Here is a 25602-nt window from a genome sequence, read left to right on the forward strand (position 1 = left end):
TGAGGAAAGTTTTGACAGCCCATGACAGAGTATTAAAATTTAAACTAATTTTTCAAGATCAGTTTTTACATGGGCATTAATGCCTTTTGAGCCTTCAACTAAAGTTATCAGCTAGCTGTTCTACCACGGGGTCCTGGCACCACTGACTTCACAGTAACATCTTTCGTTGCCCCCACTTTTTTCCCTGGAAAATAATTACTCTTTATTTCTGAAACGTTCATTAACGAAGAGCCCTTAGATTCCAAACCTTAATTTCCTGAGGATAGTGCAACACTCTTCAGTACAGAAGCATTCTTCTCTTAATGAATGAAGCAGAAAAATGACTTTTCCTGAAGATGCAAGTGGTGGAAATTTGCTAATGAGCAGGCCAGGGGCTTCACTGATTCTCAGCAGCCAGCCTGTAACCAGGCACACTCCAAAGGCTCCAGGGATGGAGTGCTTGGATGTCTTGTGAAGCCAGCTCTGCTCTCTGTGACATATAAAGCCCCTATCAAAGCAAAGAACAGATCTTCCTTATTCCAGGCATGTTCCCAAACAGTGTTCAACTAATGCAGGCATCCATCTAAGGCTAGGTTCTACAGAAAATTGCTGATGTTACAACTATTCCACAAATAGAAGCTTCTTATCTCTATCTTGTTCTCTTACTACCAGCATTCTTCAGAACATTTTGTATCTGTTTGTACTTCTGGGTTCTTGGTATCCCTATCTTTCTCTGGAGTTCCAACATGCACTATTGCCAGGAATCTGCAAGCCTCATGGTGACTCAGGGAAATCCTATGCATGAAGAGGCCTGTTAATTCAGCCAAAGAGCTGCTGAGGAGGCAAGCACCTCAAGTGGAGTTTCTACAAAACGTCACTGGTGTTTTTCAACGATAGAAACTTGGTTTTAAGTGCAAAGTTTTCATCTGAAAACTATTCTTCCTTTGAAAAGTACTCTGGGATGCAAATGTGCCCATCTCTGAAACCAATGCTGATCAAAAAGCAGCTGGCACAGAGCAGAAGACCACCTCTTTCCAGGCACTGTCCTATGGGCTTGGTTAACAGTCCTGCATGAACAGTGCTCAGAAAGTGTTAGAGCTGCATTACAGGTGATTCAGTGCTACCCGCATCCAGACAAGAAAGCTGTGGCATTAAATAAAAATAAGCAATAAAAAAAAATCTGGCTTTAGTGTTTAATTTTTAATCAAACGTTTCAATCAGTACTGCATTAAGCATATTTGTTGTACCAACTTAGCACACCATTTGTTTTTCTTCACAGATTTTTACAAGAGGGTTTGTTATTAATACACCAGCTTGCCAAAATCATTGTATGCACAGATGAAAATTTTTAAAAATTTTTAAATTTTTAAATGAACACTACCTGTGTGAATTGATTTAAAGGAACAATATCCTTTGGCAGATCAACATGATCCAAATGTTCAACAAAAATACTTTGTAAACAAGTTGTAATACTGTACAGTGTTCAGTAAACTGCTGCTGATCAAGGAGCTGTTGTGTGACGTCCCAACTTGTGAAGCTAATTCTCCAGGGCTGGCGGCCAGTCAATGTCAACAGACTAGAAGAGCAGGAAAAGAAGGTAAAGATCAGCAGATTTGGCAAGTCTCTTTCTATTCGTAAAATACCATTTCTGTGCTTGTCAGCTACAGGTTAATACTGGAAAGCAACAGTAAATAGACATGATGTGGCAAGAAGGAAGAAGTGGCAGGAAACAGCCACCTTCTTCTAGTGGCCTCATGAGTGTCTGGAGAGCATTTCTAGGAGCAAGGTTTTCTTTACAAAGCAGAATTGCAACTACTTGTACTACAACAGCCCAGAATCTGTTGCTGTCGGGCTGCATTTGCAGAGTGTGCAAAGCTGCTATTTAGGAGTGTGAGCTATGTGAGAACAATGCTTATCAACCCTTGCCAAGTTAGATGCTCCTGCTTTCAGAGGTAACTGAAGTGTCCTCTGCAAGCTCTCTTTCTGTACTACCAAAGATACACAAAAATCTGCAAGTCCGTTCTGCAAAAAGTAACATGTAGACAGTTTTCTAGAAATATATTACAACAAGCATGCGGAAAACTGGCTACCCGAAGTGAAAACTTATGTTTTAAACCTTGCCAAACCACTAGGTTCAGTGTTAAATTCAAATCACAACATACATTCTTTTAATCAAAATAAATGTTGTAGTTACAAATTAGTATCTACCCTATCTGCCTCCAATAAGTGAACAGTTATATTTAGTTTGTACCAGTGGTAAAAGAGGAAGTCAAGTCTTTCCTATTTTTCATCCAACTCCTTTTTCAAAAGAAATGATGTAAACATAAAATGAAAAGAAAAGGTTCTGTTCCAATGGATACTAATAATAGGCGTCACAAATTCAAGGTATGTCCTCTCATCCTTCCCCTGAACTATCTCAGCAGAGGAAATCCCACATGACAAAAGCACATGGCAGCATAGTACAAACCATCATCTTTGCATAAATGTCAAATTTTCTATTAACTGTGGTAAGAAATGTTGATTTAGTTAGAGCAAATTCACTGAAAGCACCTCACAAATGCAATTTCATTACTAATTTCCAGGAAAGTGAAAAATAATGAACAACTCACTTCTACATCCAACTCCAGAATGTCAGTGGTTCTGTTCAGCAGGGAGCCAATATTTGGCTTTGTTCTTCCAAAGTCTCCATGCACAAATTCTTTAATATAGCTAAAAATAGTGGTTAAGGAAAGGTCTATTTCACTACAAAGAGCTCAAAATAGAAAAAAAAAAAAAAAAGAGAAAAAAAAAAGGAGAGGAGAGGAGAACGGTGGAAAACACTCAAAGCAAAAATAGTCTCTTTTTCTACTCCTAAGCCAATTTACAGTGGACATCCTGCTAAGCCCATACCCATCTTTAAAAGACTACTAACTCTCAGCTTTTGGCTCCACTGCCAAAAATTGTATTAACATTCTCTATTTTATGTCTTATTCCAAAGTGAGTGGCAACAATGGCTAAGCTTCTGAGTATAATCAATCCACAATATGCATTACAGTGCATTAAATACCATGGAAAAGTTATTTTCTAAGGTAAAAATTTTTCAATTGAATTAAAAGGGGCTTAAGTGTACCCTTAACCATACATTTATATAGATATTACATACTTTAGAACTATCGAAGTGGTCATAAAAAAAAAAAAAAAAAAAAAAAAACAGACCAAAAAAACTGAATGTGAAATTCTGACATAAAAACAAACATCAGCAACATGAGACTGCTGAAGAGCAGATTTAGAAACACTGCAAAGATAAAAGCAGGAAACCTCCCATTGCTTAAAGTACCCTAATCAACAATCAAATGTGTTGAGTAACAGCATCTGAAGATACGTTCCTGCTTGTGTTTTCAGATGTAGGCGAAAGTGATGCTCATCTATGTACTGAGACTTCATGGTGTGAATGATTCGACATCTTAAAGCCAGAGGCCTTCTGTGAAGAACCCGGAGAGGTGTCTTCTGGTCAAGTTTTAATTCCTATTACAAGAGGTAAGAAAATAACTGAGGAAGGAAGCGTGCAACATCCTGCACAGATTGAGGTAAAGGCACACGGAGCATTAGCCAATCACATCTCTTCTTATTCTGTGTTAAGGGAGTTGAGAATTCTCATGGAAGGACTAATTTTTTTTTTTTTAATGTTTATCAAAGTATAAAAGAACAGCCATCTCAAGAGCTATATGAGAAGGCCTCATATGAAGACAATGTAATGGAATCACAAATACAGAAGAATAACCTTGAAATCTCAATGGCCATTTGTTGGAATAACTCCAGGATTTAAAACCACACTGAGAACCTCAGGCAATCTAAATAAAATAAAAATCCCACACACAAGATGTTTTGTCTAAAGCACAGCTAGAAAGAAACAAACTGAAATAGGATCTCATAATAGACTTTTAAAAAGCTCATTCCCTATTCTCATCCCCTTCCCCAAATAAGATGTAGTAGTTTGAAAAGCAACCTTTCAGGAAGTGGGTAGGCACGCTTAAAAAACCAATGAATTATCACCAGAAACAGCTCACAATAGTTGTTATCCGAAACTGTAGTGTTTTTAGTCCTCAACTGAGAATCATTTCATGGCCAAGGCCCATAGGCAACAGCGCAATGCTACAAAAACTGACAATACTCCTTCACTAGCACTGCCTCTCTGACCCACATTTGGACGAAGTTCTTATTGGCAAAGCACACGTGTCATACTGAGCACTTGGTTAGGCCTTTTTGCACTACTTTCCATAGGCCTTACAAACTCCTAACTGTTGCAGCTGCAAAAGAACGGCTTTAGAACATGCAGAAAAAAAGACCATCACCATTCCTTTTACTTAACACAATCTGAGAGAAAGAAAGGAGTGCTAGATTTCCTCCTCTTCCATTTATTATTTTTTACTATTTGGTATGCTGGAAGGCCGACACTGTATGGTAATTTGTCTTGGTTAACAAACAACTATAGTGCTGACATGGCAATGATGAAATAAGGAAGAGTGAGAAGGGGGAAGTGAAAAGAGGTACAAAAGTCCATATAATCTTATCAAAAACAAGCAAAAGAGAAAGAAATACATCCATGAGTGCATGTATATAAACTCTCATCTAAGACACCAGGAAAGGTACTATATAAATTAGCAAAAAGAGCTACACATACCTTGATATCATCTAGAAATGCAATATGTTCTTTCTGTATTGTTTTGTCTGTCCATATTAAGGCACTATAGGTCTTTGTTTTTTCCTCTTCACCTTCCTTCATACGACCAATTGCCTCTCTAAACAAAAGAAATGAATTACTCACAAAGCATGCAAATAATCTTAAAATGATGTGAGCAAGAATGCTTGCAAAACTCCCAAAGCATCACACTAAAATCCCTTGCCAGCGATGATAAATACTGACCTGGTGACAAGCTGTAAATCTCGGACCTGTATTTTGTCTGAAGAGTTATTAATTGTCTGTGACATTTAAAAAAAAGAAAAAGAATCAGCAAAACTGCTCAGTTAGAGAAGAAATACACACTTTATGAATTCCACAAGGTGCAAATTATTTACCTGCTGAAATCCCTTCATTTCCTCAGCAGTAAAATGTATTCTATGAGGATTCACAAGCTCAATTGCAAAAGGCCTTCCTGGAAACACACACAATCATAAAACACAAAAACATATTGTTCTAAATTAATGTTTGAATTTATGCAGTAAGGTTAGAAGGTGTGAAGATTGTCTGTGGTTATGCAAACAGGGATAAGAACTTGTGGGTTTAGGGATGCAGCATCAGATGGAAGGAAAGAAACAAGGGACTTTTTTGGCTATTAAACCATAGTATCAGCAGTAAGTGCAAATCACGACTTCCCAGAAGGCATCTTGTAGAAGTCTGTGCTAATTAAAAAATAAAATAAGAAAAAAAGTTAATTAGCTTATTTTCTGTCACCCACAGCAATGCCCAGGTGCAAGATGATGTTAAATCTCACTCCCTCAGCTAAACATCTGTTGCAAGAGCTGCACTTTCTATGCTCAGGGCCAGGGATGATCCGCAGTATAAGCAACACCAAGAACTGCACTACAAATCAGTCAGCAGCTGGAACACATCCTTGTTAGTTTTCACTTTTTCTTCTCCTCTCCTCCCTTGGCTATCTATAGTAGATTCAGCATATTTTCCAATACTGACCTTTAGAAAAGCAGTCAAGTTCAAAAAAACAATGAGTTTTCCCCACTCCCCAGTGACAGGAAGCAAAGTACAGGGGGACTCAACAGAAAACAAGACAGGAATCTGTCTGACACAAAAGATATAAAAATAGGAAGCAAATAAAATATTTCTAACCAGTTGTGCTTTTCCACGCATCTATGTAGCCAAGGATACTGAGAAAGGTCTACTTTTTCAGTTCTTTCTGTGGAACAGTTCAGTCTTTGGGAATAAATACATAAATATCACTAAAAGGTTTCCAAGATAAAATTTCAAAGTATGTCTAGTCACACACTTAAGCACTTAGCCTTCAGCAAGGACTACTAAGAAAGCTTCAGTTAACCATTTTGTTTGTTCATGTGCTTTACAGAGGATGTTTCAAGCCTTACCATTGCCTAGTGTTCTTACATCCACATCTTCTCTTCCAGAGGAAGAAAAATTAAAGCCTATAACAGATTCGAACAAGGAAGAATTTATTTTACATTTTAATATCCCCCACAGCTTTGAAAAGGTGAGATATTCTAAACTATTTTAAAATATACTTCAAATAGTTACATTAATAAAATGAAGCCTGCACTGTATTTGAACAAATCAGTATAGTTACTGTTTATTTCTTCGGGTTGACAAATTGCTTGAAGAACACTCTTAATTCTTCGGCCTGAATGTGATGAACCTGAATACGCCCAACCAAGTAGCACCATCCTAAAGGAATTCCACTTACTGTTTAATTTTGTTCATTTCTAACCCAGATACTTCAAGTCTATGGATAAAATCAGACTAAGCTGTCTTCATCCAAAAGACAACTTTTTATCCTAAACACACCCAATAGCTTCCATAGATTCCAGAAAAACTTCTGCTAGTCATATGCACCTGGACAGAAGAAAATTCAAGTCCAATAAGAAAGATAACCTCTGTGTATTTCTTTCCTGTCATTCAATCTATGATTTGCTGCATATTTAGTTTCCTTCATCATATCCCTTCCACCTTTAAGCTCTGCCTGAAGGAGCGAAGGGGAATGCTAAACTCTGCACTAGAAAGCAACTTTGCAGCTCTGCTCCAAAGGGTCTTTGAAAAACTGTTTCACTTTTTTCCCCCCATACAGAACATACAAGAGCACATAAAGATTTCCTTATTTTTTGTTGACTTCTCCAGTCATGCTATGGCAACAAAACAACAGGGAGAAAATTTTCCCATGCTCTTGGTTATTTCTGTAATACTAACAGAATTTTCTGAGTTGGAACTCTCCTTGTACAAAATATGTTCCAGACCCTTAATTATCTTCACAGCCCTTTGATGATCTCACTTCATTACGTCCAGGTCTTTCTTGTACTGGGGAGCCCTGAACAGGACCCTGTATTCCAGGCACATCTCAGCACTGCTGAGAAAAAGGGAAAGATCACCTCCCTTGACCTCCTGTCAGTGGTCCTCCTATATCACAGGTGTCCAATCTTTTGGCTTGCCTGGACTGCATTTAGTGAACTGAAATTGTCTTGGGCAGCATATATGCAGGTAGCTCCAAAAGAGGCATTACGCCTCTTATTTATTTCCATGGAAACAACAACAACAGATACAAAGAGCACAATAACGTTATTCAATACAGAAAATTTTCAGCTGCCCAACACTGTTTTTCAATATAGTCACCACCATTAGCTATACGTTTTTGCCAGCAATGAACAAAAGCTCGCACGCGGCTCTCATCAAAAACTGCAGCAGCAGAGGTGACCCACTGCCACTACTGCTGAAACACACCACCCACTGCCTCACTGTGCTCACATCCACAGTTTAGTCTTCATAAACATTAAGCAAGCACTGCTGGATGTCAATGGCTGCCATTTTTTCGGCATGGAGGAATTCAAAGACACACCTCTGCTTCATACACACTTCCATTCTGTCACACTGCTCCTCTGCTACCATCTGTCACATGGCAACACAATGTAACAGAATATTGGAGGGAAGATTCAACCTCTACTGCCATATTACCAACATCTGCCTCTGATGTTACGAGCCAACATAATAAAACAGAAGGCATTACTTTTGGTCCTGCAAAATACTCAATATCAATAATATGTGAGTAACAAAACATCTTCATTTTAAAAATTTGTCTTAAAACATTAAAAAAAAAGTTAAAAAACATAAAACTAGTGGGATATGTGACCTTGTTTTTGTCCAACTAACATGCCAATCTGGTTCGATGGCAGCAGCTGACATTCTTAGTTAGGCCTCAAGGTGTTCATCAGAGATTTCTGATGAAATTTTACCCTTCCTGTAGTTCATACTTGGCGTATTGCCAAAAAGCGATGACATGAATAAGGTGTGATTGTGAAGCAAAAGACATTTCTCTCTGCTAAGCCCAGTAAAGAGATGTGATCAGATTTTTGAGTTGTGTAACTGACTGCAACTTTCCATTTGAAAATTTGCAGGTCATGTACTGGATCAACTGAATATGGTCTCGCAAATGTAAATCGATGATTTTTTTATGGCAGTCTTGAGACCCCAACCTATGGGGGGCGGTTGACATGGCCAAGGGATCTAGAGAGATCTAGACAGGCTTGAGTAGTGGGCCTAAGTGAACCTCATGACGTTCAACAAAGCCAAGCACAAAGTCTAGCATCTGGGCCAAGGCAAACCTCACTATTAATAGAAACTAGGAGATGAAAGGATTAAGCACAGCTCTGTCAAAAAGGACTGAGGAGTACTTGTGGATGGGAAGCTGGGCATGAGCCAGCAGTGTGCCCTCGAAGCCCAGAAAACCAACCATACCCTGGGCTGCATCCAAAGCAGTGTGGCCAGCAGGGCAAGGGAGGGGATCCTGCCCTTCTCCTGTGTGTTGTGAGACCTCACCTGGAGTACTGTGACCAGATGTGGAGTCCTCAGTACAAGAGAGATGTGGAACTGTTGCAGCACATCCAGAGGAGGGCCATTCAAATGATGGAGCACCTCCACTATAAGGACAGGCTAAGAGAGCTGGGGCTGTTCAGCCTGGAGAAGAGAAGGCTCCAACAAGACCTCAGAGTGGCCTTTCAGTATCTAAATGGAGGCTGTAAGAAGGAAGGGGACAGGTTCTTTATCAGGGTCTGTTGTGTTGGGACAAGGGGAAATGATTTCAAATTTAAAGATGGGAGATTTAGGTCGGATATAAGGAATAAGTCTTTTACAGTGAGGGTGGTGAGGCACTGGCTCAGGATGCCCAGAGATGTGGTAGAAGCCCCCTCCCTGGAGACATTCAGGTCAGGCTGGGTGGGACTCTGAGCAACCTGATCTAGCTGTGGATGTCCTCCTACACTGCAAGGGAGTTGGACAAGATGACCTTTAAAGGTCCCTTCCAACTCTAAGGATTCTATTATTTTTTTTCAAACTCCTTCATCAGAACAGAAAGCATGACTGTGTGTTCTTCACTGTTCAGAGCCCTGTGTTTAGCCAATGTATCACAACACATACAACTATTTGCCATCACTTAAGTTAGCGCTGCACAGCACTGCTCTCCTGGTGCATTGCTTTCAGTCAACACATGGTTAATATTGCACTGATGGTTTGGCTGTTGCTGAGCCATTGCCTTAACAGTGTGGTGGTGGCAGGGGTGGGCTGCACTGTGAGCCATGTTGGGCTGCATGTGGCCTGCAAGCTGCTGCTTGAACATGCCTGTCCTGTATGGTTATATTGCTTCTCAATATTATTTACATCTATTTCTCATATTCACCTGCCATAATTCTGCAAGCTGAAATTAGTTATTATACAGTACTTGGCCTGAAGAAAAAGTTTGAGGATTTTTCTAGTATTCAAGCTAAGATGCCAAGTGAGGCCAGGAAGGAAAGGAGGGGAAAGTAGTTCTAAACCAATACGTAATGCAGTTTTTCCTTCGGATCTCTACGTCTGTAATTTCAAGCGTAGTATACAATAAATGATTATTTCACCTGGATAATCTCTGGATAAGCATTTGAAACTCTACACACTACAGAAAATAAAATTAATCAAGGTAAGAAACATGAAATGGCTGAAAACTAAGCAGGTATTATGGAATGCCGATGGCAAAGCCCATTAGCATTAGGAGACATTTAATGAATTACTAACTGTTGTGGAGTATGGCTAGGTAAATATACTACTGCATAAAACCATAATGTCTGCATCATCAGGTCAACTGAGGAGATATTTTACAATAATAAAAAATACTGCATAAACCAAAGTCATATGACTTCTCACAGAGCATAATTGTGTAGAGGCTTTGACTTAGATGGGTAAAAGAGAAAAAAAAAAAAAAAACGTTTTCTGTTACACTGCTGTATTAACTGAGTAGCTATAAAAAATATTTTAGTAATAATAAAAAATATACACAGCAAAAGATCTCCTGGATACTTACTGTCTGCTTTGAATTCTGCCATTAGATGCTCTGAAATCAGTTCTTCCACTGAAGATTCCAGCTTCCGCTCCCCATCGATAATCCAGGGAGTTTGAGGTAAATTCCTTGAATATTTATTGTACCTTCCTGTAAAAAGCAAGTATGTTACCTATAACTATTCTAAAGCAATGGACAAAAGCTTCAGTCTTCCATATCATAACTCATTTAACTTTTATAGGAGCATCATGAAAATAAATATACTTATATTTGCTCATACTTGTTCTATACCAAATTCATGCTCCTGGACCTACAAGAGTTTCAGTATCCAAGATAGGCCAGCTTAAAGGTAGACTTGGAGAGCCTACTGCTGCAGTCAAACCTTCAGGTAAAACCACAGAAACAGAACTGTATGAAGCCTGACACAACTGGGAATGAAAAAGAGGAGGTCCACATACCCAGTCTGAGTAAACTAAATTGAGAAATTATTCGTAGAGTCAGAGCATAGCATTGAGCCAGTCTCCCCTACATCATACTGCTGCTACATTTATGCCTGTCCACCAATGTACATCTCCGAAGAAGTTCTCACACACCCTTGTATCAAGTAGTTCAGGTATCAACCCCAAGTTCTGCCACTGCATGAATGTTTAACAAAAGAAACCCAAATCAAAATGCTTTGGCTTGTCATAAGGAAAATCATGCTAGGACTCTCAAGAAGGAACTATTACAAATTTTAGGAACTCTGAAAAGTTGCTATGTAACGAGATTGCCATCCTCTGATCAATTTGTCTAAGTCTCATACTGCGTCACGCTATCTTGCAATCTCCCATGACCCAAGGACTACCACAACCAAGAACCAGTCTGACACAGGTGACCAAGGTGGGCTCTCTTACTGATAGGTTTTATAACAAGTGAAAATGTTCACAAAATAGGGAACTCATTCATAAAAAAACAATGAGTAACCTGTACTACCAAGTAACTGAAACCTTGCATTTATTAAATTTAAAAAGGCCTTCAAAGTAGCTATGCATATTGTACCTGTATCTCTGTCACCTCTTCTTTTTTACTTTCAGTATCATATTTTCCTATATCTAACCATGTTTTCTTCCTGCATTTCAATATGCTAAAAAACTCACACAAAAAAGATGGGGAAACTGACTAACACTGTTTCACTGGGGCAGACAGTAAAAGTACTATGAATAACCATTGAGAAATCAGCTTCATACTGCTTAATTCTCTTTCCATAAAACAGAAATAGGAAACTAATACTTGTTTTTTTTTTTTTTCTTTCAACTCCCCATTCTGTAATTTTAGCTTTTGATTTGAACAGGAGGGAGCTAAAAGCAAAACTAGTGTTTCTCAGTTTGACAACTTCTCTTGAACACCTAAAAATAATAATATATCTTTTTTTTATTATTAGACACTAGATAATATATCTTATGTTATTATTTAATATAATATAACATTATATTAAATATATATTATTTTTATTAATAATCATTTTAAAATGATAAAAAATCATTTCAAAAAAATTGAGTTCCATGGGGAAGGGATCAGTAAGCACCAACAATTAAGTCAATACAGAAACAAAAACTGAAACTGATAAAAAATTAAGATCCTGATCTGAATTAAACTTCTGTAATGGCAAATGAACTGCACTGTATTCAAGAAATTCTTCTGGATTTAATTCTTCCTAAACTAAAGACAACATACAGTTGTACGAGAATATACATCTCAATCTACAAACTGTGAATCACAGAAACAAAACTAAATCACCATGCAACAAAGCAACCTGAAATAAAGCAGTGTGTTTGGAAAATGCTGAAAAGCACTGCGTATCTCGAGTTTGTGAAAATGTACATTTAATTGCCTAATCACTAATTAAAAGTAAGAAATGGGTACATATAGAACACCAAATAGCCTGACATGAGAACACTCAATTTCGCATTTGTTCTTTTAATTTCGTGTTTATTTGGGATTTTTATCATCCTTTTAATCACAGTTCATTGGTTTAAAAATGTATTTTCTTTTTCAATAATCTGTTCAGGTATATTTAAGCAAGTTGCTGCACAGGGCTGAGGAAGGGTAGATACTCTTGTAGGCAGTGACAGAAAAGTTTGTGGAGTCATCTCAATTAAGGGACATCAAATGTTGCTGCTCTGCTATCCTTACTCAATTATTCTGGATGCTGTCTGGGTTTAGAAGGAGGAACTAGAAAGAGCCATGATTTCTAACATTTCACCTTATTAATTACATTGACAGTTCTGGTCAAAATAACATGAAGATAAATCCAGATGGTGAAAATTGCTAAATTCAAGTCAAAATCCATGTAAGCGAACAGCACTGTTAAGCATTTAATTAATGGGGAAGTGCCTTTTCAAAAACCATGCATTATAATGAAGGGGCTATATTACAACTGCAGGATTTGCAGGGACAAGGGCTCTCCCAAAGAGAGAGGGAGATTTAGCCACTGGGCAAATTTTTTCATTTCATAAACTGCTTCTGGAGCAGGGGCATAAAATAAGTTGGTTTAAATTTTCATGTCACATAGAATCATAGAATGGCCTGGGTTGAAAAGGACCACAAGATCATCTAGTTTCAACCACCCTGCTATATGCAGGGTTGCCAGCCACCAGACCAGGCTGCCCAGAGCCACATGCTATAACGAACTTCACATCTTGTATAGTCTTCAGAAGAGAGAACCCTTCCATGCCTCAAAGCAAAACACATACAATGACAAGGGAAAGTAGAATTTTCCTGAACATCCAGAAAAGAGGTGCACAGACACAGGCAGCAGCAGCAGGACATTCTCCTGACATGGGAACACATGCTGGTAGCAGCTCCCACCCCCACCAACCATACCGCACTACACACCATCTCCAAGTTTAAACTCACAAAATAAGAGCAAGGAAATAGTTTTGATTTTAACATGATGATCTGTAATAACTAATTTTGGGCAAAATCAGGTCTTCAGCAAAGGAGAGTTAAGTATATTTTTTCCCCTTTAGAAGGCTACACTTGGATAGAGCTAGATTTAATTATTTACTCCTTATAATTAATTACAGGAATCAGCAGATAGCAAGAATTTCCTGGGTCTTGCGACCGTATTATAAAGTTATGGTTAAGAGAATACAGCAGCAGAAATAAACAGATCACTTTACCAGCCACAAAAACTGCACCATTATTGCATTGAATTTCCAGAGCAACACAGAGGTTCTTTGGTGAACTTGGGGGACATGGAAAATGCCTGTATAAGAGAAGATGAGAAAAACTAGGAATATCAAAACATAACAGAGTATCACCATTGTAATAAGGACGCAAAAGACAATGGCTTCAGTTACAAAAAACCACACCTACAATACTATAAATCTAAAATATTCATGTTAATAGCTAGAACACAAAGAAATGAACAAACATTAAGAAAATCAAGAACAGTGTATAGCAAAATATACTTCTGTTAGTCTGTCATCCACCATTATCAATATGTAACACTCCAAAGTGTGCTAATAAGAGATACCAGGCTATAGCAATAGAAATAATGAAACTAAACAGTGCATGAAAACCAGCTTCACTATCTATTACTAAACCTTTGCTGGGAATCCACCAAAAAAAAAAAAAAAAAAAAACTGCAAAGACTTAGTGCAATTAAATATACTGTACTAGTGAGAAAAAGTCTACTGATATCTTCCCACTGACAGTAATATTTTTCTTTTTTTTTCTACCACTTTACAGTGCTTGGTGTTTTCTTAAAACTCAACTCCTAATATTTGGAAATGTGGGAAAAAAAATTCATTCATGTAAAGAGGAGTTTGCCTTACGAACTTTAAGGTTCAAAATTCATACGAAAGGTCCATGATTTCTAAATCTCTTCTGTGGTTTTGAGGATGTACATGAAGACTTTTTAGACTTTTTAATGTATGTGACTGGCAATGCTACAAGAAATTGTTTTCAATTCTAACCATTCTAAACCCCATGCCAGCCCAGAGACCAGCAGTGACATACTGCTGGAACTGTAGAGCAGAACTGCTCTACTACAGCACTACTCCTCTGTAGCGCTCCTGGCATAATAAATCAATGAAGCACTGTTCCTAATAGGAAAAAGATCATCATTTGCATCATGTCCAATCTTCCATTTTAACATTACTCTTTAAATAAAAAAAATAAATAGAATTACATGTTATTATCAGAAGCCTAGAAAATGCAACATGTTTTAACTAATAAACTAGCAGAATTAAAACTTTTTTTATAGACACCTTTCTACTACTGATCTGCCTAGTAATTTCCTGCCCATCCTAATTCTTTACAAGAAAAAAAAACCCAACAATATTAGTAACTAGTTTCAGTGTTTACTTACTTGAGAAAATCCTCTTCTTTTATCTTCTCTAGGGCTTTTATAACTGCCATTCTAGTGAAAACAGACTGCACAGTGAAATAAAAAAAGTCAAGAAGAGAAGCTAAGATAGGACATGCCTAAAAAAGAAAGAAAACCTTAAAACATACACACCACACACTTCTCACAACATAGTTTTTTCACTTATGTTCTGTGTTTTCCTGTATCTACTAAGAGTTCTGTATCAGCAGGATATGATTTTAACTCTAACTTTGACAGGGCATTGAAGAGCAATGCTTAATTTGGCATGAATATTTTCAAGTAACTTTACTCACAATATGAAAGCAATTCAGTCACTGCAGCTAACAGATCAGTATGTGATGATTACTGTTGACCATTTGAATCAGTACCAGAAACTCAGAGAATTAAGACTTGACCAGTAGGTCAAGTTTGCTCTTTTGCTTCTAGAAGGATTAGTGTAAATTTCTTCACCTTGTTTTTACACAGGAAAAAAAAAATAACCTAAGCCAGCATCTGTATTTTCAAGAGTTAAGTTACTAAACACCAGTCTCTACCTAAGTGAGAGTAGGGAACTAGTTATTTCTTCTAGACTTGAATACATATTTTTTTTACTAAGCTCGAAAGTTCATTCACACTCAGAAGCAAGTGTCCTGAATGGTAGGGCTTGGTAGCTCCCAAACCATGGTAGACAAGTAACCTCCTTGAATGAACCTCCTAATCAGCATAAGGTCAGCCATGTGACCACAGCTTATTGCTCTGGGTTTTATCCAGTTGGGTCTTCAAACCCTCCAAGGTTGGAGCCTGCACATCCTCTCGGAGGGTAGGTTACTCTGTTGTCTGACTGTCCTCATGGCTTCTTCTTATATCTTCTCTGAATCTTATCATTTCAGCTTGTGCCCATTGTCTCTCATCTTTCTAAATGCAGTGCAGTGAAAAGTCTAGCTCCTTCAATGTCTCTGTAGGTACTACAGGTGCTTCTGTCGAGTCCTATCAAATGCCTTCTCCAGGCTGCACAAGACCAAGTTCCTCAGCCTCTCCTCATAGGGCATGCATTCCAACTCTGACTATCTTTCTATGTCCTCTGCTGGATTCCCAATTTAATGATGTCTCCTTTCCACCGAGGGCATAAACCTAGATGTGATCTCCATACAGCTGAGGAGTATAATCCTGTCCCTCAGTCTACATGCTACATTCCCATTAATAAAGCCCAGGATGCTGCTGGCCTCCACCTCTGCCACAGATCAGTGCTCTTTCTCAGCTTGCTGTCTGCTGCCACAACTCCCAGGGCATCTTTAAAAAAGCTGCTTCCCAACCTGGCAATTCTCAGACCATGTTGTTGACAGACTTTATTCCTTCCCAGGTGTCCGACTACATATTTGTTGCAGCCAAATTTCATATGGTTCCCATCCACCTTCAGCCTTCCTAGGTCACTCTGAATGGCAGCTCTGCCCTCAAGTGTATCTACTGGCCCTTACAATTTGTTGTCATCGGCATGCTTGACAAGAATGGTCTCCACACACTCCTCCAGGCTTTTGATAAAGATGCAAAATAATGGGGATCCCAAGACAGACTCCTCATCACAGTACTCATCATAGGTACTCAGATACAGCATGACATCTGTTAACCACTACCCTTCAAGCCTAATTATCCATTCAGATCATAAGTCTTATGATGAGCACTGGAACATGGAAAGCAACAGAAAAGTCATGCAGCTCAGGGATTTGGAAAAACAATGAAAAATACTGGATTACTTTCTACAAGTATTTAATTCTTTGTTCTAACAAAAACATCCTGAATGCCTTCAGGACAGCTGTTCCATCACTAAGCATAAACTGGAGATAAAAGCACCTTCCTTCCTCATAGGAATATGAGATGGAAAACCCTTAAACTAACAATAGGTTTCAGACATTTTTACTCAGAATCCAGCTTTTACTCCACTTCTGATTAACACAGCTCTTGATACTAACTTCAAGCATAGCTTCTTTTTAAGGATGAGCCTCTGATTCAGAGACTGTACTTCTTCCTTTACATTTTGTTACATCTTGTTCCCTGTGTGGTTTCAACAGGCCCTGCTGGTTTAGCTCCTTATGGGGGATTTCCCCACTTTTAAAGGAAAGCAACTCAGAAAGCAGCGTTATCACAGTACAAAACTTCTTAAAAAAAAAAAAAAAAAAAAGATTTGTACTTATTTGTCCAGTGGAGTACAGCAGACTGAATTCAAGGGTCAGACCAAATGTTGGTTCATGAGAAAAGAACAAAAAGTGTCCTATGGACTTCTGACAGAAGTTACTTTTCTCCCTCTGAGCACACCTACTATCCTACTCACATCAGTTTATCTCCAACTGTTTTTTATTCTTAAACACCCTCTTTTCTCATAATGATTATGTGTGTTTTCGGAGTCTGCAGCAAGTGGCAAGGTCTCTTTTCTTTCTTCACCTCTCCAGAAGTGGACAGGATAAAATCATCCTGGAGGCATTCAGTCTTTCATTCCGATCGCAGGACATGAGAACTGTAACGTGATCATTTTCTTTCAGCTGCAGAGTCTCCTTCTCAGAGTGGGACTTATTTGAATTGTTTCACTCACAGAGAATTTGAGGATCATGTTTTATGCTACTTTTAATGCAAGACACCCAAATTCTTCTATCGTAAGAGCTGTATTTATAGAGAACGTTCCTGAAAGTATTCATTTGGACAATCTGGAAAATGAGTGAGCTAAAGAAAAGCAACAAGTTCATCATTTTCCTAAGCAGAGAAATATTTAGTGAGTAAAAGGAGATGACTAGTTTCAGATAAATAAAAACTCAGAGAGATTTGTGATGCAGGAAAAACAGACAGTAAACAGTGATTAAAAAATACCCATATAAGTTTTTTATTGTAGCTTTTGCTGTGAAATTTTGAATGTCAAAAAGAAATACAGCAGTGATGAGATCCTACCTGTTTATTCTTTGCTGGCTTGAAACAATCTGGACAGACTGTGGCTCTGAATATGGAAATGAAAATTAGCCAATAATCTTACAGAAAAAGCAAAAAACAAACAAAACAAAAAACAGCATAACATTTAAGGGCCTTCGTACCAATATATCCAACATCTAACTTCCACAGCTTAGCAAAGAGCAGATTTTTACATCAATTTTATACTAAACCACAAATGGGGGAAGCTGCACATTGCTTGATCTAGAGATAAATCACAAAGCATTGTAAGCCTCTTCTGCTCTGACTAAACCAAATGCATTTCACTTTTGAGATAGAATGGAAAAGCACCTAAGTTTCTCTCTCAGTTCTTTGCAGTCCTTCTCAGTACAGGTTACCATTAACGTTCTGCACAAGGTATGCTGACATCTTGAAATCTATGCTTGCATGCACACTGCAAATTAGACATTTCAAAATTAGAGACTCGAATTGTTGCTTTTGAATAGGAAAATTCAACTTACTATGGAAAAAAAAAATCCCCTGCTGTTTGGTATGATTTGTGTTTTGCCTTTTCAAAAGGAATTTCTTGGCTGTTTCACAAAAGTGAAAGCCAACTCAGTTAAACATTTTTTTCTGAGTACTGTAGAGGACGTTGCTGTTCCTATTAGTGGATTTCTACATACGCAATTAGAGGTGATTTCTAGCCTGCAACACAGTTTATCAATTCTATAGACTACAGCAGAGTGTAAAGAAGTAGTTCTGACCTCTTGCAGTTTCTATACAACTTCCTGGACAGTTTGGGACACAAATCCCCTCTTCCAGAATTTAAATACAAATCTCCAAATATAAACATATATAACAAAACATAAACAAATATAAGCAATATAACAAAAGCCAACTGATCTTCCATCATACCAAGGGTCATTTTAGCACACCCACCTACACACAGTTGTGCAAGAAGGGCTTGAGAGAGGAGAAACTGCAGATGCCATACCTGGAAATCCCATCCAAAAGCACACCTGGAGTAGGGGGGACTTTTCCAAGTTCAGACAATGTCTTACTTTGCTTCCATATGACCGTTATTACTAACACCCTCATAATTGCCAATTTTTCTTATTTACATTAAACCTTAAATAAAACATTGCCTCAGAAATACTTCCACATACGGAGAATGCCTGAGAAACTACTATGTAATTAAGCTAGGCAATATGCTGTTACTTCAGAAAAATGTCCGAACACTATCTAGTTATCCCACAGAGAGAAAGCATATACAGGGATATTGTCAGGTCACATGGAACAGATCTGAGTACTTCCTAATGGTTTTCTATTCTATACATACTTCCTTTGGTGCACCAACATGGGCACTATAACAGGCTTGGCATCAATGTTTTTGAACCGTCACAAAATGGTAGTGACAAGATGAGTTGAAAATAAGAGCTACCAGGTTTCAGAGGAAGGAAGAGTACTACAGGAAACCAGAATTGATCAAATAAAGTTAAATACATAAGAACAAAAGTATGACTGATTCAGAAAACTTGGAGTTTTTACAGGACTCCAGGTAAAACTGTAGTTTGGCCATACCACTTTATCTCCTTTTTTGCCTAGTCTTGAAGATGCTGGAAGGGAAAGATATTCAGCAAATGCTGATAATCATTTCTTCTTAATGACCAGGTCATCAAGCACACACTCCCTCACCACCGTGCCCCTACCCAGCAGATATGAAGGATGCAGTTGCTGAAAACCAAGAAGGTGGCAGATCAGGCATTCAGAAATTGCCGGATGAGATAAAACCAGGAAAATCTATAAATACTGCAAAGGAAATCCCTAGTTTCCAGAGATGAAGTCACTATGCAACACAGAAGTCTGAAGGGGAGCCTCCTTCTATGCTAGGTTTTAACATGCAGTAGGAGCAGAAGAGATGAAATTCAGTGAAACACAAATTTTCCAGGAAGCATCAGCAAACAGGAAGATTGAATCAAATTATCCAGAATATAACTACTGCTAGATTTTGAGAAATCAGACTAGATGTTAAGCTAAATTCACAGAAATATTTTGCTTCTTTGTGTTAAAGAAAGATTTACATGGCAGTATAGAGTGAGCCAAAAGACTGTGTGAAGAGGTCAGGAAACTCTGTGTCTTCCCACCCATCCACGTCCTTAACAATGTGATTTGAATTTATTTCTTTTCAAATGATACATACTGAAAAGGGTAATGAGTTTGAAAAGGGCTGAAATTCAACAGTTGATTTGAATGTTCTCCTTTCAGCTCAAATCAAAATTCAGGATGATTTTCTTTAGTAGATTTAAAGCACAGAATTAACCGGACAGAAATGGAGTAACTTTAAGCTCTGCAGCTTTATCTGAATACAAGAAAGTTTAAACACAGGCCCCATTCTAGCTTATAAACACTGCATATTCTCATCTTTAGCAAATCCAAACCAACGAAGTTGTACAATATATAGATTTTTATCTACCTTATGTTATTTACATCAAAACTTACAGGAAACGGCACTCCTCATCTGTTTCTGGGTGAGCAAAGACCACGCTAACTTCAAACAAACTCTAGATAAAAAAAAAAAAAAAAAAAAAGGGATGGGGTATAATACTTAGTTAAACAAGCCAGGAGGATATTCTCATATACTGCAGTGGTAGGAAAAACAGCAAAGAGGCAGACAAAAGAGGAAGTAATACACTTATTCTACAATATAATATAAAGAAATACATTAAAACTTGAGCCATAATACCATTTGCATTTCTAAAGTACTCAAAGATGATCTCAGAACACTTCAAAAACATGAGTGACCTATACATCATAGATATTGGCCCCATTCTGTACAGGGAGAACTGAGTCAGAGACAGTATATACTCAAAGCCTATTATGGTCACTAAACTTAACACACCTTCTGGGAAAGCAGTGCCTAGCGTGGAATAAAGATAAAAACCCTGTAGCACTCATCACTGTAGAATTTTGTCAGGGGCTTCATTTGCAATCACTGGATGGCCTTGGGGCAAAGAAAGGCAACATATCCTAGTGGACTGACAGCTAGACTAGAAACTACTGTAATCTCAATACTGTCCCCAATTCCCTCTTTGGCCTTGGGCAAACAACACTCATTACTTCTGTTCTTCGGATACCAGTATATCTCAAGAGGGCTATTGGAAAGATTGGCTAATATTCAAGTGGCTTGTAGATAAAGAGCAGTAGAAAAGTAACTTTTATGGCACAATGGAGTCTGAAGTGCTTAGTGTCTAAGCCTCGTAGGGCTTTTGCTAACTTGGTATGGAAGAAGTTTGTTTCTTCTTGGATCACCTTCAGGGTGACTGGGTGACTCTTGCTTCACTAAGACAAAACAGATGCTTTCAATTAGTACTCCTGGGAAAAGACAATCTGTAACTACTATGGAAGTTGACAAATCAACTTAAAGACTGAATGAGTTTAGTCGTGGCGTCAGTCCTACAGCTGATGACAATAACTACAGACTGCTTTGCCCTCAGCAGGACTTTTAGCCACGCTTGCAGAGATTTTTACAATCAAGATGATAGCATTTCTGGATTTGTCTGACAACTTCTCAATGTTGCATCTAGTCAATGCATTTCAGGAACATTTGACAGAATTCAAAAGTTAAACCATGGTTTGAAAAAAAAAAATCCTACTGCTTGTTCACTAGCACTACAAGTTCCAATGTGCCTATCTCTAGCAGTCATTAAAATGAACAAAGGCTAGTCTTTCCTCCTTTACAATGTTTCAGAACTATATTCTATCCATAGAATTTAACATGCTAATAACCTATACAATTTATCTCACAGAACAGTAACAATGCTGGCAGTAAGGGGCAAAGAAGGAAAATATAAAGAAAAGAAGGACTTAGCCTCTGGAAAACAAATATCCTGAAAAATTAAAAAATTGGAAAAGTCTCACTGGTAAAAGCAGAGTGGCAGCCCCAAGAGCAAGAGACTTAGCAAAATACTACAATGACCCCATTGTATGCAATAATCTTCATTTCTGCGTAGAAATGAAGATTGGTCCTCTTGTCATTGAGACTAGGAGATCCCAGGTTAAAAGGAACTCCCCTGCTTCCCTCTACAGTGCATGTAAGTACAACTTATCTGTTAATGAGGGAAAAAAAAGAAAGTATATATATTTTTCTATCTATATACGCTTATGTGAAAAAAAAACAAACACAGAGAAAAGAAGTGTTTTCTTATTTATACAACACAATACCTTTCCATCAGTGGGAACACCCAACTCCTCTGACAACTGGGGATGAATAATCCACTTATAAGCTTCTTTCAGCTGAACAATGTCATCCTTTGCCAAGGAAAGGTCCAGTTTTCTGAATAACATGTAAAGAAACAATAACTTGCACAGGAGTCTGTCAAAGATAAGATACTATAAGATATTTCAAGACAAACTTAAGTAACTAGTTGCAGGTGAACAAGCATTGCACAAATAAAAAGTACAAACATGCTAAGCATACAGAGCACAGCATGAAAGAAAGGCTGTTGCAAGGCCTCTTATAATTGCAATGAATCTTTGTTTTCAATTATCAAAAAAAAGGTATTGAGGATGCATTAAGGCCACACCAGGATTTCAGGTAAGATGCTTTCCAGTAAACAAATAAACATGTGCATGCTGACACTACTCAGCATGGTAAATCATACCAGTACACTGATCCCATTTAAAGTAAATCTCAATCCATTAAAAGGAACAGTTCTTGTTTTTTTCTCCAGACAGATCAGTGAGATGATCAGCTCTATGGGTGGTCACATAAGTATTTATGTTAATATAAGAAAGACAGAAGGTACATGTAGATGGAGCTGGGATCCTTATTATATCAACATCCTTCTTAAATCAACATCTAGTTCAACTTTAGTAAAAACTTTCTATCCAGATCTTGCTGTTCTCAGTACCCTGGCCATTTGTATAGTATCCTCTCACTGAGGTTTCAGATCAGATAATACCACATTTTGCCCTGTTTCTATTTGCTAATATTTCTTCAATTAACAGCTTAAGAATAGGTTCTTTTCTTTCCCATGTGAGAGAACATGCCGTAGTTTCATGGTAGAGCAAAAGTTAATAAAACCTTTTCAGAGTCTACATGGAGAAGAGGTTAGAAAGAGATTGACAGAAAAATCCTTCATTTTAAAGCAAAACAAACAAACCCACAACACTAATGTAAGACATTTTTCTGTTGTTAAAGGAATGATTCACTCCTTCATTAAAGGAAGGACATGAACTTCAACAGACACAAATTCCAAAGGGGAAAACGCCCAGATAACAGTCTCAGTTGACCTTGCTGGGAGAGCTCAACTGACTCTGTAGGTACAAGATCAAGCCTTGCCTATGCAGAGAAATGTTAAAAGGAGCAGTTGGTGTTAAGAATGCCAGCATACGATTTCAAACCCCTTGTTAGGGAACTTGCAGAGCAAAGCATATGTCCTTCTGCATGAACAGAACCAATGACAATATTTGCCCTATACAGGTTAATCCTCTCTGAAGCAAATTAATGAAACAATGACTTTAAAATTAGTCTCAAAATAGGAAATTATTTATCTTTTACTCTGACTTCTATGAATATCTTGAAATTGTACTTCCATTCAAGATGGCTTCCACCAAAGAATAATTCAGTATCCTCAACTGACTTTGAGACAACGGATTTATTTTTTCTTGCCCACAAACACAATCTATCCATTCAAAATGGCTCTGCACGTTCTCATTTGGTCAGGAATGACAGTGTCCTGAATTAGATAAAGATTCACTCATTTAATTTTTTTTTTTTTTCAAAACACTGAGGATAAAAGAGTGTAACCTGCTCTTGCCACGCTACTATCTGACTTTTCACCACTATCTGACTAACAATTCTTAGTTACTATAAACGTAAGCTAAACCTCATACAATGGCAAAATGAATAGGTCTGTATTTCATTGTCTTCAGGGCATAATAAGATTCTGATTCACAGATGGTATCATGGCCCACCTCAGAACCATTAAGTTCATTAAAACCTGTACAAGTGTACAGACAGCCTCCACTTCAAATTGAAATGGCATGTCCTACCTATAGTCACAATACAAGGCAAATAAGAAACTGATTAAGGTTAAACCAGGATACAAAAAAAACAAACCCAAATGCCATTTTTTTTTTTTTTAAAGCATCATGTAAACTTGACAATAATATCATAACAAGACTATAAAATTAACTTCTTGTCCGCTCAATATTTGTAGAATTTGTGAAGAGGTCTTGTCAGACAGCAAAAGCTATGGACGATTAAACAAAACAAAACAAAACAGATATAGAATGACCAGGGTTAAAAAGGACCTCAAAGGTCATCTAGTTTCAACCACCTGCTACATGCAGGGTCACCAACCATTAGACCAGGCTGCCCAGAGCCACATCCAGCCTGGCCTTGAATGCCTCCAGGCATCCACAACCTCCTTGGGCAACCCATTCCAGTGTGTCACCACCCTCTGGGTGAAAAACTTCTTCCTAATATCCAACCTAAACCTCTCCTGTCCTACTTTAAAACCATTCCCCCTTGTCCTATCACTATCAACCCATGGAAACAGTTGTTCCCCCTCCTGTTTAAATGCTCCCTTCAAGTACTGGAAGGGAACGATAAGGTCTCCCCAGAGCCTTCTCTCCTCCAAGCTAAGCAAGCCCAGTTCCCTCAACCTTTCCTCATAGGAGAGGTTCTCCACCCCTCTGATCATCTTAGTGGCCCTCCTCTGGATCTGCTCCAAAAGCTCCATGCCCTTCTTGTGCTGGGGGCCCCAGGCATGGACGCAGTACTCCAGATGGGGCCTCACAAGAGCCAAGTAGAGGGGCACAATCACCTCCCTCCCCCTGCTCCCACCTGGGACTGTCCCAACCCAAGTACAACACCTTGCACTTAGCCTTGTTGAACCTCATTAGGTTCTCATAGGTCCACTTCTCCAGCCTGCCCAGGTCCCCTCTGGATGGCTTCCCTTCCCTCCAGTGTATCAACTGCACCACTCAGCTATTATAAAGCATATAAATATAAATATATATTGATATATATGTATATACATACATATATATATATAGCACATTCCAATTCTGAATTTACTTTTGAATAGCTTTCAACATACAAAGTAAATTGAAATCTTAGCCAAGAACATAGGGAAGCAATTCTACGTATTCCACAACAGTTAGGTGAAGCATCTTTAAATGAGAGTAACTGTTTTGATATTGAAAACATGGTATTAATTGCTTGCTCAAAAATTTTTCTGACGTAAATATCTCAGCACGTCCATTGCATTAAGTGGTGTCTCATTTCAGCTATGCTGAAAAAAAAAGTTGTTGTAAGAGTATCTCTCCTTTCTTTAATTCTTTGGGACACTCTAGTAGACATGATGTGAGAACTGCCAAAAGAAATTACTCACCCCATTTCCTGTTTTACCAGCAGCCAAGCAGCATGCTATATGTCATCAGCCAAGCCCAGGAAGAAGAGAGGGAAGAAAATACAAATGAAATTAAAGCTCAAAACTTCAACTATTTGAGAAAGTGCTAGCAAAATAACAACAACAACAATAATTTAAAGTTTAAAAAAGCCGCAGGTCAGTAAGGAAGCATTAAGATTTGAAGTTAGGTTTTGCTTTAAGAGTAAAAAAAAAAAATCGAATTAGTGTTTGTTCTTTTCTTCAGAGACTCACTCTGCATGTGTGAGCTCTTCCTTACTCTATTACTCACTATCCCATCACCATGCTCACAGAAATATAGGTAAGCTTTTGGGGAGCAGAAAAATGTATCAATTTTCTGTCACATCAATTGGAAGCTTAACACATTTGCAGAACAAATAATTGATTACAGAGCAGAGAGAGTGTGCTATCCCCACAAAAAGCAAAGGAAAAGACTTAAAGATAGATGGTTTTTTTCCCCATTATGCTAAGTTTTCTTGTTTCACAAATATTTGAATATTTTGCTGTTTTTCTTTTCCACTTGCTGATTTTTAAAGTGTTAGTGAGCACAGTCCTTCCAAAGCTATTCTGTCATAATATTCTCCCTGTTCTCTAACTCTTTGAAAAAGCTCTCACTTTTATGTGCTCCTTCCTATACATCTCCATTTATCACACCTGAAATTTCTTCCTACGTTTTGAAGGAACAAGCATATATATCATAGAATGTAAAATGCAAAAGAACCCCCAGTTTTATTTATTTATTTATGCAGACTAGCTCTTCCACTTGAGAAATAATTGAGAATAAGCAGGCAAAGCTGAAGTTGTTCTGACTGCAGTACCTATATACATTAGAAGTTTAAATCTTGAATACAGGAAAAGCTAAGGATTGTTTTTGTTCTACACTAGCAAAAAATTAGGCTGTCCTTGCTGATAA

The 25602-nt window shown here is 38.0% G+C and overlaps 1 protein-coding gene across 6 annotated transcripts in view; it reads right to left on the reverse strand.

The window, feature by feature from the left end:
- Positions 1-1158: 1158 nt before the first annotated feature.
- Positions 1159-25602, reverse strand: part of PUS10 (pseudouridylate synthase 10) — a 34653-nt gene continuing 10209 nt past the window's right edge. For 3 of the 6 annotated variants that reach the window (XM_046938657.1, XM_046938659.1, NM_001199449.2), the window contains 14 exons: positions 24654-24688; positions 21475-21586; positions 19753-19814; positions 17278-17323; positions 14347-14411; positions 13154-13239; positions 10017-10142; positions 6052-6108; positions 5035-5111; positions 4883-4938; positions 4640-4757; positions 3341-3483; positions 2589-2688; positions 1159-1555 (listed from right to left, as the gene is read on the reverse strand). In XM_046938657.1, the coding sequence (XP_046794613.1) occupies positions 1517-1555; positions 2589-2688; positions 3341-3483; positions 4640-4757; positions 4883-4938; positions 5035-5111; positions 6052-6108; positions 10017-10142; positions 13154-13239; positions 14347-14411; positions 17278-17323; positions 19753-19814; positions 21475-21586; positions 24654-24688 (1122 nt within the window). In that variant the 3' untranslated portion in view covers positions 1159-1516. Of the gene's footprint in view, positions 1556-2588; positions 2689-3340; positions 3484-4639; positions 4758-4882; positions 4939-5034; positions 5112-6051; positions 6109-10016; positions 10143-13153; positions 13240-14346; positions 14412-17277; positions 17324-19752; positions 19815-21474; positions 21626-24653; positions 24689-25602 lie in introns of all 6 variants that reach the window. The other 3 variants (XM_040696974.2, XM_046938658.1, XM_025148621.3) reach the window with 3 other exon arrangements.

This window comes from Gallus gallus, chromosome 3 (genome assembly GCF_016699485.2).
Source record: "Gallus gallus isolate bGalGal1 chromosome 3, bGalGal1.mat.broiler.GRCg7b, whole genome shotgun sequence".
NCBI classification, from domain to species: Eukaryota; Metazoa; Chordata; class Aves; order Galliformes; family Phasianidae; genus Gallus; species Gallus gallus.